This window comes from Podarcis tiliguerta (assembly GCF_965153285.1).
Source record: "Podarcis tiliguerta genome assembly, chromosome: 14".
Taxonomy (NCBI): Eukaryota; Metazoa; Chordata; class Lepidosauria; order Squamata; family Lacertidae; genus Podarcis; species Podarcis tiliguerta.
This window is the reverse complement of record NC_139547.1, coordinates 13,716,933-13,733,004: the sequence shown is the minus strand read 5'-3', so window position 1 is coordinate 13,733,004 and position 16,072 is coordinate 13,716,933. Positions and strand designations below refer to the sequence as shown.

Genomic DNA, 16,072 nt, shown 5'->3' with positions numbered 1-16,072 from the left:
TCTTAGAGCTGGATGGGACCCTGATTATTATCTGGTCCAGCCCCCTGCAATTGCAGGAATACACAGCTGTCCCATACAGGGATTGAACCTGCAGCCTTGGCATTATCAGCACTACGCTCTAATCAACAGAGCTATCCAGACTCTTTTTTTAAAAAGATAGGATTGGGCAGGTTCATGCAGGAGAGGTCAATCAATGGCTATCATTGACAGCATCAGCTAAATTGTGGAAGGGCAGATGTTGGAGACCATCGATGCAGGTGAGCAGTGGCCTTCGCATCCAGATTGTGGGCTTTCCACAAGCATCTGGCTGGCTGTCTGCCTACTTATGGAAGCAATTTTTAAAAGCATCCCACCTTGGAAACCAAGGTATTAAATTGTGATTCATTACAGAATAAACCCAGATGTTCTAAGCCATGGGTTGGGTTGACTGTAACCAACACAGGTACGGCGACATTGATTTTTGAAAAAAAATTTAAAAGCTGGAAGAGCTTTTTCACCCCCACCCCCCCCGCTCTTTTGCTGCATTGTATTCCTTTTAACCAAATACAGTAACTCAGTTTTGCACAAATGGATGGGACGTGTTCAGACCGGCTGTTTTCAGGAAAACGCAAGAACGCAGCACAGGGGACCCGCTGCTGTAACAAACTGCTGAGATCAAGCTGCCAAACAAACAAGCAGAGGCTGTGTACATGCTGTACCTTTAAGAACACCCCCCCCCCAAAAAAAAAAGAATATTGGAAACTGTAGTTTAAGGGTGCCAGAATTGCAGCCCTGTGGAGGGTAAACTACAATTTCCTGGATTATTGGGGGGGGGGCGTAGGTTGAATGCACTTTAAATATTTGGTGTTTGTGCAGCCTAAACTGAACTAAAAATGTTCAGATGGATCACTATAAAGCGCTCTGGTGTTTTGGGAAAAAACCGATGCATTCAGATAGCTGGCTAGCACAACAGAGGCTGAGGCTGTCGCTGGATTCCTGGCAGAGATGCCTGCATCACACAAAGTAGGTTTTGAAGATGATGTTGTCCTGGCCTGAAGAGCACAGGTAGTGACAGACTGCAGAGTTAAGATTAGAAGGCTGGGGAAATGTTTGGTGTAACTAAGGATGCCGATGAAATCAAGCAGATGCTTAAACAGCCTCTGGCTTATACTTTTGGCTCTCCTTTTGAACATAAATTTAAAATTTCTACATGTTAATGGATTTCAAATGGAACAGCTTTTTTTTTTTTAAGCAGCTGAGTTTTCGATTAGATACTACAAAACACATTTAAGGTTTACGACAGAAAATGGGGGGGGGGGGCAGGATTACAGAACTCATCTGGAAATTTCTGCTTTTTTGAGCCAGAGTAAATGTTTATGAGATATCTGCCAACCAAACAGAATATGCCTGTCATTCACCCCATTATACATGGTTACGCACAGCTTCATTTACTGAGTCAGATATGCAATGCTACATGGTGCTGAGGTTTTCAAAACTCCCCCTAGCAGAACTTAAAAACAGCTAACCCTCTTTCACAACAAAAGTAATATTGCAGCAGTTGGGTGAAGAGACCTTTCTTCCATATAGCAAATATTCTCTGAAAGACTTTTGCCGAAGAAAAGTGTTTTCAGATTATTATTTTTTAATCATTTCATCAGTTTGGGAGCAATCCTACACAACAGCAACACAATTTTAAAAATAAAAACATGAACATCAACAGCAGCCTTCTTTTCTAAAGATTCAGTCCTATGCACATTGATCTGGGAGCAAGCCCAACTGGGCTTGCATCTGAGTAAACATGCATAGGATTGCTTGGTAAGAACTTTCAGTGCAGATCTCAAGTCAGCAAATCATCTCTGAATCTGTTAAAGACAATGTTTGTAGCCGTTCACAGTGTGAGTCATTTTGGTAAGTGAGCATTTGCTGTGGCTGCTCTTGGTATAAAGGATGCATCTCTTTAAACCAGCAGTTCTAATTGCACAGTACACAGAAACTACAGTCCTAATTGCATACTATATCTATATCTATATATCACATTCAGCCAGTGACCAGTCAGTCACATTACTGCTGATGTATGCAAAAATGAATAAAAATGCCTATCCCAGTCTATTCCTGCTACAGCTCTCTTCCCCTATATCTCCTAACAGAGATGGGTTTGTGTCATAAGAAGAGGAACACTATTAATATATGTTCAAGAGAAATCATAGTATGGCAAATGCAGCTTTATCAACCGTATCAGGCAATTCGGAGACCAGGAAACTTGTGCTATTCTGGAACTGCACTGTTAATGGGACTAAGCAGCTACAAACTGCAGCATAGTGACTCAGTAGCATCCTCTGCCTGCAAGCTACCCCCAGCCAAAGCCTCTTCACTTGCAAGCGAGTACCTCCAGTTTCAGGGTAGCATTTCCAGGGGGGCAACCCATTCAGGCGCTTTGTTCCAAACGTATTCATCTTTGTTCTGAATTATTTGCAGTTGTCTTGCAACCACCCAAATCAAATAGACGGAGAAAGGAGCTCCCTTTAAGGACGATGAAACATTTTCCACTTCAGAGGAGCTGGTGGAGTCAGAATTTCTATGCAAGATTTACAAATTATGAAAGGGGGGGTGGACTGTGAAGGAGTGGGGGGGGGGAGCTTCTTGAACGCTTTTTCTAATTACGCTGTTAAGGCGGCTGGATCAGATGCGGCTGTTCTAGAAATATATAAAGCAAATAGGTGTGGAGGGGAAATGAAAGGAGAAGTTTCACTTCTATTTCAACAGGAGACTGAGATGGAAGGGAGGACGAAAGGCAGTCCTTGCCACTACGCGGGGCTAATTCAGAACTGACTCCCTTATTTGTTTCTATCCATAATTGATGGGTAGCTTGTAATAGAGCTCCCTCTATCTCCCAGAGCTTGGCTACTAAGCAGCACGGGAAGCAGCAGACTGCTTCCACGAAGGCTAGTCACTAAATCATTCACAGAGTTTGGCTTGCGCTTAGCAGGTGGGCTGGAGAGAGTAGGGGAGACACGCATACATACAGAGAAACAGGGGTCCAAGCCTGTGTTTTCCTGCATGCGAACTAATCCAAGCAACTTATGCACAGCTCCAAAACCGAGGAGAGGAGAGGTGTACCAGCAGCATCCCTGGCAATGTCATTTATGATGATGCTCATGGAGGCAGTGTATGTGATGCTCTCAGACAAATACAACCATCCCCAAGTGACCCAGGTAGTTGCTGGTGTCATGGGGCCAGACCTTTTCATTTGATTTATTTGTGTGTGTGTCCCTGCCTCTCCAGTCGACAAAGATCCCAGATACAAAGATCTACAGAGGAGGAGAGCAACAGAGGACGGTGATCCAGGGACCTCCAGGATCCCTGCAACCAATTTGTCAAGCGATGCCTACATGGGAGTTTTTCAAACCGCCCCCTCTTCCCCACGTCCCAAATACTCACACTCACACAACCATCTCGTGGCAGTGTGGGTCAGCACCTTTTCCTGCCCAGATTGCCAGCCCCTCCAGGAGGATAAGATGCCCCTGGCCTGAGCAGAAACCGACAGGTGGGCACATCACCCCTCTCAAGGTTTGCCAGGTCTGCACCACCGGAATCTATTTGCAATGCCAACGCTAAAGCCTTGGAGTGATAAGCAGTTTCTGAGCATTTGCAAAGCCTCGATGCTCCCGTGCCCCTAAAAAAACCCCAACAGCCAGATGCATCACAGCCTTGTGACTCACCCATCCTGGGGTGGAGAGGACCTGTTCCTAGAGGAAGGGTTGCAGCTCAGTGGTGAAACATCTGCCGAAGGTCCCTGGTTCAATCCCCAAGTAGGACTGGAGAGACCCCTTTCTGAAACTCTGGAGAGCTGCTACCAGCCAGTGTGGACAGTACTGAGCTTGATGGGCCAAAGGTCTGAGTTCCTGGGCTCCTAGGCTCTCCAAGCAATGGCAAGCCTGAGTTTTCAGGAATTCCGAACCAACCTGGCCAGCTAATGCTCTGCGGACCTCCAAGGTTTTACCTGCTGCTGCTCAGATCTGACACACCAGCACAAAACCAGGTGCCAGTTGCTGCTCTCCGTTCCCTGCCGGTTCATAACCGATTTCCAGCCCTCCTCTAATCCTCTGTACCGCCAGAGGGGTAAAAACAAGCACTCCCACCCCTACCCGTGCTGCAAAACCGTCTTGCGACCAAAGCCCCCCAGCTGTCCGCAGGGCTCTTGGCTCCTTCATCCTCCTCCTGTTCCTTCTCTCCTGCTCGGCTGGCCCTTCAAGAGAGCAGCATCTCTCTCCGTCTCCTTGTCGCCCAGCAGCCCTCCCTCCGCAGCCGCCGCTTTCTTCCCAAAGCGCAGCCAGCCCTTGCGAAGAGAACCGCTCCGAATCCAAACTTGGCCGGTTCGCTCTCCCAGCCCTAAACCCCGCACGTTTGCTTTCTCGCCTGCAGCCGAGAACGCGATCTTCTCGGTCCGATTCCTCCAAACCGAATACAGTAACTCACAACGAAATAAGCGTAAAGAAAGAAAGAAAAAACCACCTACGCACAGAAAAAAAGGGGAAGGCAAAAAAAGAAAAGAAAAGCGCAAGAGCGCATCCGACACTGGCAGACCTTGCAACTTTTCAAACGACCATCTAACACGCAGGTCGTCGCCTCCGAGACACTTTTCGGCAGCCCTCAGCTCCCCACAAGCTGCAGCGCCTGCAAGCAACGAGTCAAAAAGAAAATAACCCAGGGACGGGGGGGGAGGGCGCGCAAATCCACACGTCTCTGCTCAGAAACCCCATTTACTCCAATGCGACTGACTCCCGGGAAAGTACTGTTGCAGGATTGCGCCTTAACCAACACCCGGTTTCGTCTCAGGACTCTGCCCGTCCTGCCTCCCCGTGCACGCATAGACCTAGATATAAACACCCAACACCATTTTCCTCCCCCAGCGAAGCTCCGCCGCGACGCGCGTTGCAAGCCGATCAGCTGTCCTGCGTGTGCACGCCATTCAGACAATAACTAGCCAGCCGTGAGGTGCTGAGACGCGCTGTCGCAGCTCGGCTTCTGCCAAGCAAACCGGGGGAGGAGGAAGCGGGGGGGGGGGTGAACGGCTTTTGCAATCGGCTTGTGTGTGTTTGTGGAAACGTAGCTCTCCTTACCTCATCCACGGGCTTGGTGGAGGGGAGATGGAGAAGGAAGCCGCCGCGGGAATACCAAGAGCGAAGGGTGGAGAAAGAATGGTAGTAGAATAATAATAATAATAATAATATCTGCGATCAAAATATCAGAATCGAATCAAGAGTCGAGCTCCAGCTCGGCGCTTCCCCGCGAGCGTCGCGTCTGGCCGTCCTCATCCTCGCAAACCTCCTCCTGCAAAAACTCGCGGCGGCGGCAGCAGCGCCGGGACGCGCCGGCAGCAAAACAAACCCGAGCGAGGCAAATGGTGTAATACGATCCATCTCCAGTCACTCCGGCAAAAGGAGCCGAGAGGGGGGAGGCAGCTGCAGCCGCCGCCGCCGCCGCCGCTTCCCTCCCAACCATCAGGCGGCTGGAGAGCTCAGGGTCCCACCCCCAACAGGCTGGGATAAGGCGAGCAGATTTGGGCAGCTCGCCCTCACTGGCTGCGGCGAGGCCCCCATCTCTCCCTCCGCCCCTCCATCGCTCCCTCCTTTCCTTGTCTCTTTCCCTCTGACCCTTCAGTGGCCTCCCCACCACCACCACCCCCGCTTCCAAGGAGCTGCTACAACTCCAAACACCTCCGTTACACTGGCAGAGCTCGCGCAGTGGTCATGAAGGAGCCGTCTTTCTCTCTCTCTCTCTCTCTCGTTTCCCCCTCCCTCTCCTCTCCTCTTTTATTATTCAAGCCTTATTTCAGACATCCTGAGGACAAACAATAGCTGCCAACAGGCTCTGAATGCACACAGCCCTCCAGGAAAGTTAAGAAAGTTAAGACCCAGTTCTTTTCCCCCCTTCTCAAATCATTCGCTTTGTCTTTGTCCCCAATCTTCCTTCCTTCTCTTTTTCTCTGCGCAACACCTCTTCAATAGTACTTACAATGCTGTTGCTAATAATACGTTGGTTACCTGCCCTCCTCCTGAGGTTCCAGGACAGGTTACAACAATTTAAACACAATGTTAAAAACACAATGTGAAAGCACAGAAACAAGGTGGGCTCTAAAAACTAACTTACTTTCTTTCTTTCTTTCTTTCTTTCTTTCTTTCTTTCCTCCCTTCCTTCCTCCCTCTCTTTCTATCTCTAAGCTTCTCCCCTCAACACGTTTTTTTCCCCTCGTCCTTCACCAGCGAGCCCACAACTATTCTCCAATCACACAACTTTATAAACATGCATAAGTTATCAGAAGTCAGACAGGTGGGGGAAAGAACTCCCATCAAATCACACACACACACACACACACACACACACACACAGGAACACGTTTCCTTTTTCTCAAAGATTGCTTGCTCAAAATTTCTCATTCCTACTTTAAATGACAGTCCTTCAGTACACTGTAATTTGGCAGGATAATGAGAGTCCATTTTCACAGACAAGGTAAAAAAGAAAAGGGAAAGGAGGGGTGTGGGAGATCTGAAATGTCTTCAATAAAATGGGGGAGTAATATATAGGGTTTTTTGTTTGTTTAAGTACCATGGGTTTAATCTTGGAAATAAATGCCAAGAATTGACGATGATTTATTAATTTTTCTGCTGAAACATGAATCACTGAAGGCATAGAACGGTAGGGGGAAAAAATGCACCACTTGGAAAATTGGGGAGGGGGATGTTTCTCTGAGCTTTATTATTTGAGCTTGGAGGGAAAGCAGAATTTCATTTCAAAAAACATATTGCAGCAAAAACTGATTTTCTCTATCAAGTCCAAGGCTGAAAACCTGCTAAGTAAAATCACCGGGAGTTTGGCCACAGGAGCAGCAATGCACCCCAAGGCTTCAATATATGACTCCCCGTGGTTATTCACTAACTCTGCAAAGTTGTTAAATCGCACTTGTAACTTTGCCTTAAAAAGCGCTTGGTTTCTCCTTTCACAGACCTGGTCAAGATCTCATATTTACTTGCAAGAAATATCTGTGGCACAATTCTCCCCATGCAAAAAGCAGAAGCTGACAAAAACCCCTTTTATTTCTATGGGAGTTTTGCTTAGAGAGTTAACAACTGATGTGATTGTGGGGTAGAGGAAGAGAGAGAGGTTTAAAGGTTTGGCCCACAGTACATTCTCTTCAGTGACTGCCAACAAAGTTTCCCAGCCATGGGAATGGGCCATTTTTGGCAGGCAAACCTTTGGATATTTCACTCTGATGTTTTCGGGTGGTGACAGACTGAAGACTACATCACTGCGGCCTTCTGTACAGCTGACATTCAACAGACCCATTTTCTGACACCAGAAGCTTTTGCCTCTTTAGAAGCATAAGGGTATTCTTCACGTCTCTCCTTCCAAGGGAGCAACCCAAACGATGCGGGTGTCAAAATCTGCACGCTCAGTGTAGAAACTAGGGTGGTAACCGCATATGTCATCTAAGAATCAAACTGCAAACCAGAAGGAGATATATATATATATGGAGATGCAATGTACGGGTATCAAGGGGAAGGTCTGTGAGACGCTTGAAATGTTTTGAGGCAGATCCAAGATGGCATGAGCATTGCAAAACCCTGACAGCCGCAAAGCCATGCCCACAACTACACCCCACTGGCTTTTCCTAAAGCAGTGTCGCCTAGAAAGCAATGAGGAAGAGATAATTTAGGAGCAATACGATAGATATTGGAAGGGCTGCCCCATAAATGATGGAACGAATCTGTTTCTTGTTGCTCCAGAGGGTAGGATCCAAACCAATATATTCAAATGAAATGAAAAGTGGATTTGGATAAAACATTAGGAAGAGCTGACAGTATAAATGGTTTGACAGTATGACAGAGTGTCTCAGAAGGTGGGGTACACTACGTTTAAACTGGCATCATGCCACTTTCAACAATCTACCAAAGAACCCTGGGAAGTATAGTTTATTAAGAGATCTGAGTGTTGCTAGGAGATCCCTTGATCCCTTGCGGAGCTACATTTCCCAGTTTCCTGGGAAGATGGGTTCATTGTTAAAGCACTCAGAGAATCGTGGCTTTAAAGCTTCAAAGAAGCCTATGCAAGGGAACAGCAGCCCTTGCAGAGAGCTCTCAGCACTAAGCAGGATTGCTCTCCCCCATTGGCAGAGGGTGAGATCCTTCTTAGTGCTGGGCTTACAAGAGTGATCAGGGACGCGGGTGGCGCTGTGGGTTAAACCACAGAGCCTAGGACTTGCCGATCAGAAGCTCGGCGGTTCGAATCCCCACAACGGGGTGAGCTCCCATTGCTCAGTCCCTGCTCCTGCCAACCTACCAGTCTGAAAGCATGTCAAACTGCAAGTAGATAAATAGGTACCGCTCTGGTGGGAAAGTAAACAGCGTTTCCGTGCACTGCTCTGGTTTGCCAGAAGCGGCTTAGTCATGCTGGCCACATGACCCGGAAGCTGTACGCCGGCTCCCTCGGCCAGTAAAGCGAGATGAGCGGCCGCCACCCCAGAGTCGGCCATGATTGGACCTAATGGTCAGGGGTCCCTTTACCTTTACAAGAGTGATCAGGCATGCCAACTCTTGGGTGTGCCCAAACTCAGCACTTGAAAGGAAGTATGGAGAAGTCTCTTCCCTTCTCTTTGAAGCCTGATCTAGCTGTAATCTTAAAGATGGTGGGGGAGACTCCCAATTCCTTCTCCCCTTCCCTGAAGCTACCAAATCCTCTTTTAAAACTATCTGAATCTGGGAAGCTGCCTTATACTGAGTCAGACCATTCATTCCCCTTGCTCTTTATTGTCCAAATGGACTGACAAAGCAGGGGGTTGTACCTAGGACCTTTTGCAGGCAAAGCAGATACTCGACCACTGAAATATAACTAGCCATCACCACTTCTTCCTATATACATAAGAATGTAACATGTTGTCATGCCAGGGAGCCAGTGTGGTGTAGTGGTTAAGAGCGGTAGACTTGTAATCTGGTGAACCGGGTTTGCTTCCCCGCTCCTCCACCTGCAGCTGCTGGGTGACCTTGGGCCAGTCACACTTCTTTGAAGTCTCTCAGCCCCACTCATCTTGCAGAGTGTTTGTTGTGGGGGAGGAGGGGAAAGGAGAATGTTAGCCGCTTTGAGACTTCTTTGGGTAGTGATAAAGCAGGATATCAAATCCAAACTCCTCCTCCTCCTCCTTCTGCAGTTTGCGTGGCTGCCAGAGACATCATTAGGAATGGCAGGCCAACTTTTTAATGTGGGGGTCACTATTATTATTTTTACATTTAGGTTTTAAAGTACTAATCACAGATGTATTTCATAGAATTGCAGAGTTGGAAGGGACCCTATAGTATAGCCCTCTGCAGTGCAGGAATATGCAGCTGTCCCATTTAGGGATCAAATCAACACCATTATCAACACCATGTTCTAACCAACTGAGCTATCAATTTCATTTCCCTCTGATCTCACTGCTAACATTCCCCCTCCCCTCTACACACACCTGACACATTTTTATTTTTTTATTTTTTGGTTTTTATTTACAGTGGTACCTTGGTTTACGAACTTAATCCGTTTGGGAAGTCCGTTCTTTAACCAAAACCGTTCTTAAAATGAGGTGCGCTTTCCGTAATGAGGCCTCCCGCCGCCAGTGCCCTTACAACCATTCGGATTCCATTCTTAGACCAAGGTACAGTTCTCAAACCAAGACACTATTCCTGGTTTTGCAGAGTTTGTAAACCAAATCATTCTTAAACTGGACTGTTCTTAAACCGAGGTACCACTGTATATGCATATACACCATTTAGCTGTACCACAATCTGATAATAATTGGCTCATGGTGACATGGAGGTGGGCCTTTTCACTGGTGGCACCCATGTTATGGAACGTGTTCCCTGGTGAGACAGGAGAGGCCCCCATCTGAACTGAATTCTGCTGACTTTTGAAGCTGTACCTGCTTACACATACACCCCTGTGACTTCTCAGTCCGAGTCTCCTGTTTTAATTATTGTGTTATTCTAATGGGATTGTTTTATTGGATCTTTTAATTATGAATGTTTATATTTAAATGTTTTAATGGGATTGTTTCACCGTCTATTTTAACTGTGTACTTTAATTATGGATGCTTATACTTTAATGCTCCTGTAATTGGTTTTTCTACTTGTAAACCACTTAGAAGCCCCCCTCCCCCCTTTTTGGATAAATAAACAAACAACGCCATGTGTCTGATGAAGTCGACTCTGGCCCACTAGAGCTCATGCCATAATCAATGCGGCAGTCTTTTAGACTCTGCAAAGACTCTTTGCTATTTTGGTTGCAATGGTAAGTGTCTCCAGAAGAAACTCCCACTGGGTTTTAGTCCTGCAGAAGTGTGACTAAGATTGCAGACTATATTGGCTGCCCCTTTGGAAAGGAAGACAATCTAGTTTTGCATTTGAAGACTTGAGCAAAAGGTTGTCTTGTTTGCGTTGAGATGCCCTCAACATACCCTTTGAGGGTAGAGCAGAGGGTAGGAACAGGAGAGCAGACCTTTTTAGTGGTGGCTCCCCGCATATGGGAGGCAATCCTTAGGGAGGCACACATGACACATCACTTTCTAGTTTAAGATGCCAGGGGGAAATGTTTCTTTGTAACCAGGATTTCGGCCCTGGAGGGTTGTAGATGTTTGTGGCCTCTTTTAGTGGGATAGGCCTTTTCTCTCTCTCTATATATATATTATTAATTGTTTTTAATAGTCACTTCTTCACCAAAGCAACCCAAAGTGACTTATAAAAATGGTTCAAACAGTAAAGCCAATGATAAAAACTGAAGCAGAATGTGAAATCTCTCTCTCTCTCTCATTCTGCTTCATTTTTTATTATTGGTTTTAATGTTTGTACCATTTTTATAAGTCACTTTGGGTTGCTTTGGTGACTAATAAATATAATTAATAATAGCAATAATGTTATATGCAACAAGCAACAGTGTAGTAAACCTATATTCTTAAAGGTTTTTGAAGCTTCAAAATCTACCACTTGAAAACATTGAAAAAGACTCCTCTCTCTCTCTTTCTCTTTCTCTCTCTCTCTCTCTCTCTCTCTGTGTGTGTGTGTAGGCACAAATTCTGCACAACAATTGCTTGTAAATTCAGGCCTCTATTGACATGATAAACCATCAGCGACATGGGGAGGAAAGCTCCTTAAATCCTGCAGACATAATATGCCAGCATTGTGTCAATAGCAAGCAGATTAAAGAGCACATTGTGAAGCTATTTAGCCTTATCTTTGAATTATCCTGGAAGTTGTTCCTCACTGCAACTCTTAACCCGACCCCCTTTCTGACAACTTTTAGGAAGGAATGTTTTAAGAAAATTAGAAGCAGAGGGCTATTGAATGCTTGTTTATCTTGGAATAGCTTTAAAAAAAATAGGCACACACTTCAACACATTTGTGATGCTGGTAGGGGTGGGCCTGTCTCTTTTAATTTGACAGCTTGGACCCAGTAAGAGTGGAACTGGATGCTAGCTAAGTAAATAAACACACCTTGCAAACCAGGATGTGGACAGGAGAAGAGCCCTGCTGGATTAAGCTCATCCAGTCCAGCACACACTATGACCAAGCAGATACATATGGGAAGCCAACAACAGCGCTCTCCCAACTTGCGATTCCCAGCCACTGGTATACAGAGACACACATCCTTTGACAGTGGAGGGAGAACATGGCCATTGTGCTTGGGAGATGCTTATAGTGTCATCCTCCATAACTTTGTCTATACCTCTTTTACAGCCATCTAGGTTGGTGGCCATCACTACCTTTTATAGTAGCAAATTCCATCATTTTAAGTACAGTGGTACCTCGGGTTACAGACGCTTCAGGTTACAAATGCTTCAGGTTACAGACTCTGCTAACCCAGAAATAGTACCTCGGGTTAAGTACTTTGCTTCAGGATGAGAACAGAAATCGTGCTCCAGTGGCATGGTGGCAGCAGGAGGCCCCATTAGCTAAAGTGGTACCTCAGGTTAAGAACAGTTTCAGGTTAAGAATGGACCTCCAGAACAAATTAAGTTCTTAACCCAAGGTACCACTGTACCTGCAGTGTGAAAAAGAACTTTTCTTGCCTGCCCTGAATCTTCTCATATTCACTTTCATTGGATGGCATTATGCGATTGATAGTTGTACTTTCAGTCCCTCCCTAATGATCCCTGATACGGAATTTGCCTTTCTTACAGCTACCACACACTGGATTCACATCTTCACCAAGCTGCCCATTACAACCTCAAGGCCTTGTTGCTGGTCATTCGCGGCCAGTTCACATGCCATTTGGCAGAAACGTTCCTTTCTAACCAGGCCTTTGGTTGATTTGATTGACATCCTAATGCCCTTTTAAAATGTGGTTCTTTTTTGTAGTGGGGGTGTTAATGGGTTGTTGTTTTTGTTTCGATTGTATATGCCAGGCATCAGCAACCTTTTCCAGCCATGGGCCGGTCCACTGTCCCTCAGACCATGTGGTGGGCCAGACTATATTTTTTTTTTTGGGGGGGGGGGGGAATGAACAAATTCTTTTGCCCCACAAATAACCCAGAGAGGCATTTCAAATAAAAGCATACATTCTACTCGTGTAAAAACACCAAGCAGGCCACACAAATAACCCAGAGATGCATTTTAAATAAAAGGACACATTCTACTCATGTAAAAACACGCTGATTCCCAGACCGTCTGCGGGACGGATTGAGAAGGCGATTGGGCCGGATCCGGCCCCTGGGCCTTAGGTTGCCTACCCCTGATATATGTTGTGGTTTTGTATTCTGATTTTGTTCTGTTAACTGCCCTGAGACCTCTGGGTGTAGGGCGGTGTATAAATTCAATAAATAAATAAATAAATGAAGTCCCAGTGTCTCGCCAGCATTATGATGGTGTGATGGTGACAAAATCTCCGCAATACGATGATGTGGTTGGAAATTCTGGGTCTGCTGATTCATTGAGCAGCAGCATGTCCCTGTCTGTCAGCACTGACTCAGCATCTCAGAAATGCTGACAGACATCTCCTAAGCCTTGGCGGTGAGTCATGTCCTGATCACTGGTGAGACAAAGTAGGCTGAGGCTGAGGAGAGCAGCAGCTGCTGGAAAGGGTGTTCAGTGCAACCACCCAACAGGTGCTGGTGGCTCTAGCTGTAGAATCAGAGAATCACGGATTTGTGGAGTTGGAAGGGACCCCAAGGGTCATCTAGCAATACAGGCATCTCAACTAAAGCATCCCTGACAGATGACCACCCAACCTCTGCTTAAAAACCTCCAAGGAAGGAGAGTCCACCACCTCCTGTGGGACTCTGTTCCACTGTCGAACAGCTCCTACTGTCAGAAAGTTCTTCCTGTTCTTTAGTCAGAATCTCCTTTCTTGTAACTTGAATCCATTGGCTCAGGTCTTCAAGTTACACACATCCAGAGAGCCAGAACTATTTAAGTGTCTCAACATGGAGGTGGCTGATTTTTAACCCTTTAACTCCACTTAGTTCGCCCAAGTTGTGGCTGTAAAGATGCCACCTTCTTTTCCATTGTTCACCACTGGGTTGCACAGTTGTGGTTTTAAAAGTGCCATTGATTTGAGCAAAGGATGAGCAATAGCTCAGTGGCAGGGCATCTGTTCTGCATACAGAAGGTCCAAGGTTTCCCAAGTAGGGCTGGGGAAGACTTCTGGATGGAAAACTTGGAGAGCCTCTGCCTTTGTAGATGATACTGGGCTAGACAGACCAATGGTCCAATTTGATATAAGTCAGATTCCTACTGTATATTCCTGTGACTGTTGGTCTAGGAGTAGAGAGACTCAGGTTCAAATCCTCAGCCACGAAGCTCGCTGGATGACCTTGGGCCAATCCCTATCTTTCTGAGAGCCAGTGTGGTGTAGTGGTTAAGAGCAGGAGTCTCGTAATCTGGGGAACCGGGTTCGCGTCTCCGCTCCTCCACATGCAGCTGCTGGGTGACCTTGGGCAAGTCACACTTCTCTGAAGTCTCTCAGCCCCACTCACCTCACAGAGTGTTTGTTGTGGGGGAGGAAGGGAAAGGAGAATGTTAGCCGCTTTGAGACTCCTTCGGGTAGGGATAAAGCGGGATATCAAATCCAAACTACTCTTCTTCTTCTTCCTCTTCTTCTTCTTCTTCCCAACTGAAAGTTATCCTTAGTAATGGAGAGCTGCTCTACCTCCATGTATCTCTATGTGGCCCTCTGCTTATTGGCAGCCCGCACACCTGGTGGCATCCAGTTGGTGACCAGCCAACAGCAATGGGGTCCCATTGATAGATAGCCCTAGTCCCCCTTCCTCCCATTTTAAGATCTTAGGAGTCTAAATTATCAGAATGAGCAGTTGGGAATAATGTGGTCTGTATAATATTCCGTGCTGATAAAATTACATTGACCCATTTAGAGTGGTCTTCAATGGTAGCCCTACTCAGATTTGACCCACTGAAGTCAACGAGCATTGCTAGTTTTGCTTCATTAATTTCAGCAGGTATACTCTGAGTAGGACTTAATTGGCTACAAACCTTAGATGAGGAATGAGCAACATGATTGGCAACAACTGTCCAGTTTTTGGGACCGGGTTCTATCCTAGCCCTTCCTGGAGATGCTGGTTGGACCTGGAACTCACTGAGTTATGGCCAATTCCCACCAACTTCATCTAGCCCAGCCAATGGTCAGAGATATTAGGAATTGTAATTCAACAATATCTAGAGGGCCACAGGTTCCCCAACCCTGATCTGGATATAATCAAGGATGGATACAAAGCACCACACACAGTATGGATCTTCCGAGCAATTGAGGTGATAGCAGACCTTGGCTCATCATCATTCACCGAGATACGAGAGCAGCCTTAACATCACAGAGCTGTATATTTCATTGCACACTTGTAATCCTTCAGCACAAGGATAAAATAACTTAACCGCATCTACATACTGCAAAGAAACAGGGCAGGTTTTACGGATCCACTGATACCATTTGATACCTGATGTCCATTTGGTATAAGAACAATACTGTCCATCTTGGTTACTCTCCAAAAGTACTCAGCATTTTCACATGTCAGTTTCATTCTGCTCAGCGCTGTTCATACGTACAAGGTTTGTGTGGCATCGGATCATAAAAATCAAATAAAATCCAGGCCATATTGCTTTCCCATTTAATCCAGATTTATCGTTTCTGCAGAAAATCCAATAAACAAATAAATAAAAGCCCTGCAGAAATGGTAAGTCTGGATTAAACAGGAGGCAAACGATGAATTGGCATTTTGATGAGGATACAGTGCTACCTTGGGTTACAAACACCTCCGGTTACAAACACTTCGGGTTACAGACTCTGCTAACCCGGAAGTAGTACCTCAGGTTAAGAACTTTACCTCAGGATGAGAACAGAAATCGCGTGGCAGCAGCAGGAGGCCCCATCAGCTAAAGTGGTACCTCAGGTTAAGAACGGTTTCAGGTTAAGAACAGACATCCGGAACGAATTAAGTTTGTAACCAGAGGTACCACTGTATTGTAGTGTGGATGCTGCCAAACTTCTATTTGTGAGCAGCCCTGAGTTCAGAATAAACTGCCACGTGGAACTGCCATTTTATATAGCTGCCAATTGGTTGCCTTTATGGAAAGAAAGTGGCCCTGTTTCTCCCTTATTTTTCTTCCCATAAAGCACTGCTTCTGTCCCAGTGCATTTTGGTGCTGCTGGAAATCTTTTCACGCTATTTTCTCCCCAAGTATACACAATTCAAATGTAAATTGGTATGTAACTAATTACTGTGTAGCTTTAATACTTGTTTATCACAGTAACGGCTTTGGAGTCACACTTGCAAAACGGCGCACGAAGAGTCTTGCCATGAACTATGGTAATTATAACAATGAAATAGGATGTAATTATTAAGGCTGCATATAATTAGGGCTAAAAATTAGCATTCAAACTGGTATTTAGAGACTAATTTGCAATCCACAAGCGGAGTTACTGGTAAATATCAATCCTTAACTGATAATATTAGTTTAGTGTGGACTGCTAACCTTCAATCAGGATAATCATAGAGAGCTTGGTTTCCTTGGCCCCTGGTGGGCCTGATGTGGTGAAGAAATGCTGAGAGGTGGAACAGAGAGTT

General features: G+C 45.9%; 1 protein-coding gene across 21 annotated transcripts in view; it reads right to left on the bottom strand.

The window, feature by feature from the left end:
* The window catches only part of SEMA6D (semaphorin 6D), a 438,832-nt gene that overhangs the window by 77,446 nt on the left and 345,314 nt on the right, over window positions 1-16,072 (bottom strand). For 7 of the 21 annotated variants that reach the window (XM_083411881.1, XM_083411884.1, XM_083411889.1 and 4 more), the window contains exon 1: window positions 2,366-2,419. The exons of 2 other annotated variants lie outside the window; for them this stretch is intronic. In XM_083411881.1, the coding sequence (XP_083268007.1) occupies window positions 2,366-2,404 (39 nt within the window). In that variant the 5' untranslated portion in view covers window positions 2,405-2,419. Of the gene's footprint in view, window positions 1-2,365; window positions 2,531-3,698; window positions 4,961-5,099; window positions 5,745-16,072 lie in introns of those variants that run through there. 12 more of the 21 variants (XM_083411885.1, XM_083411882.1, XM_083411893.1 and 9 more) reach the window with 7 other exon arrangements.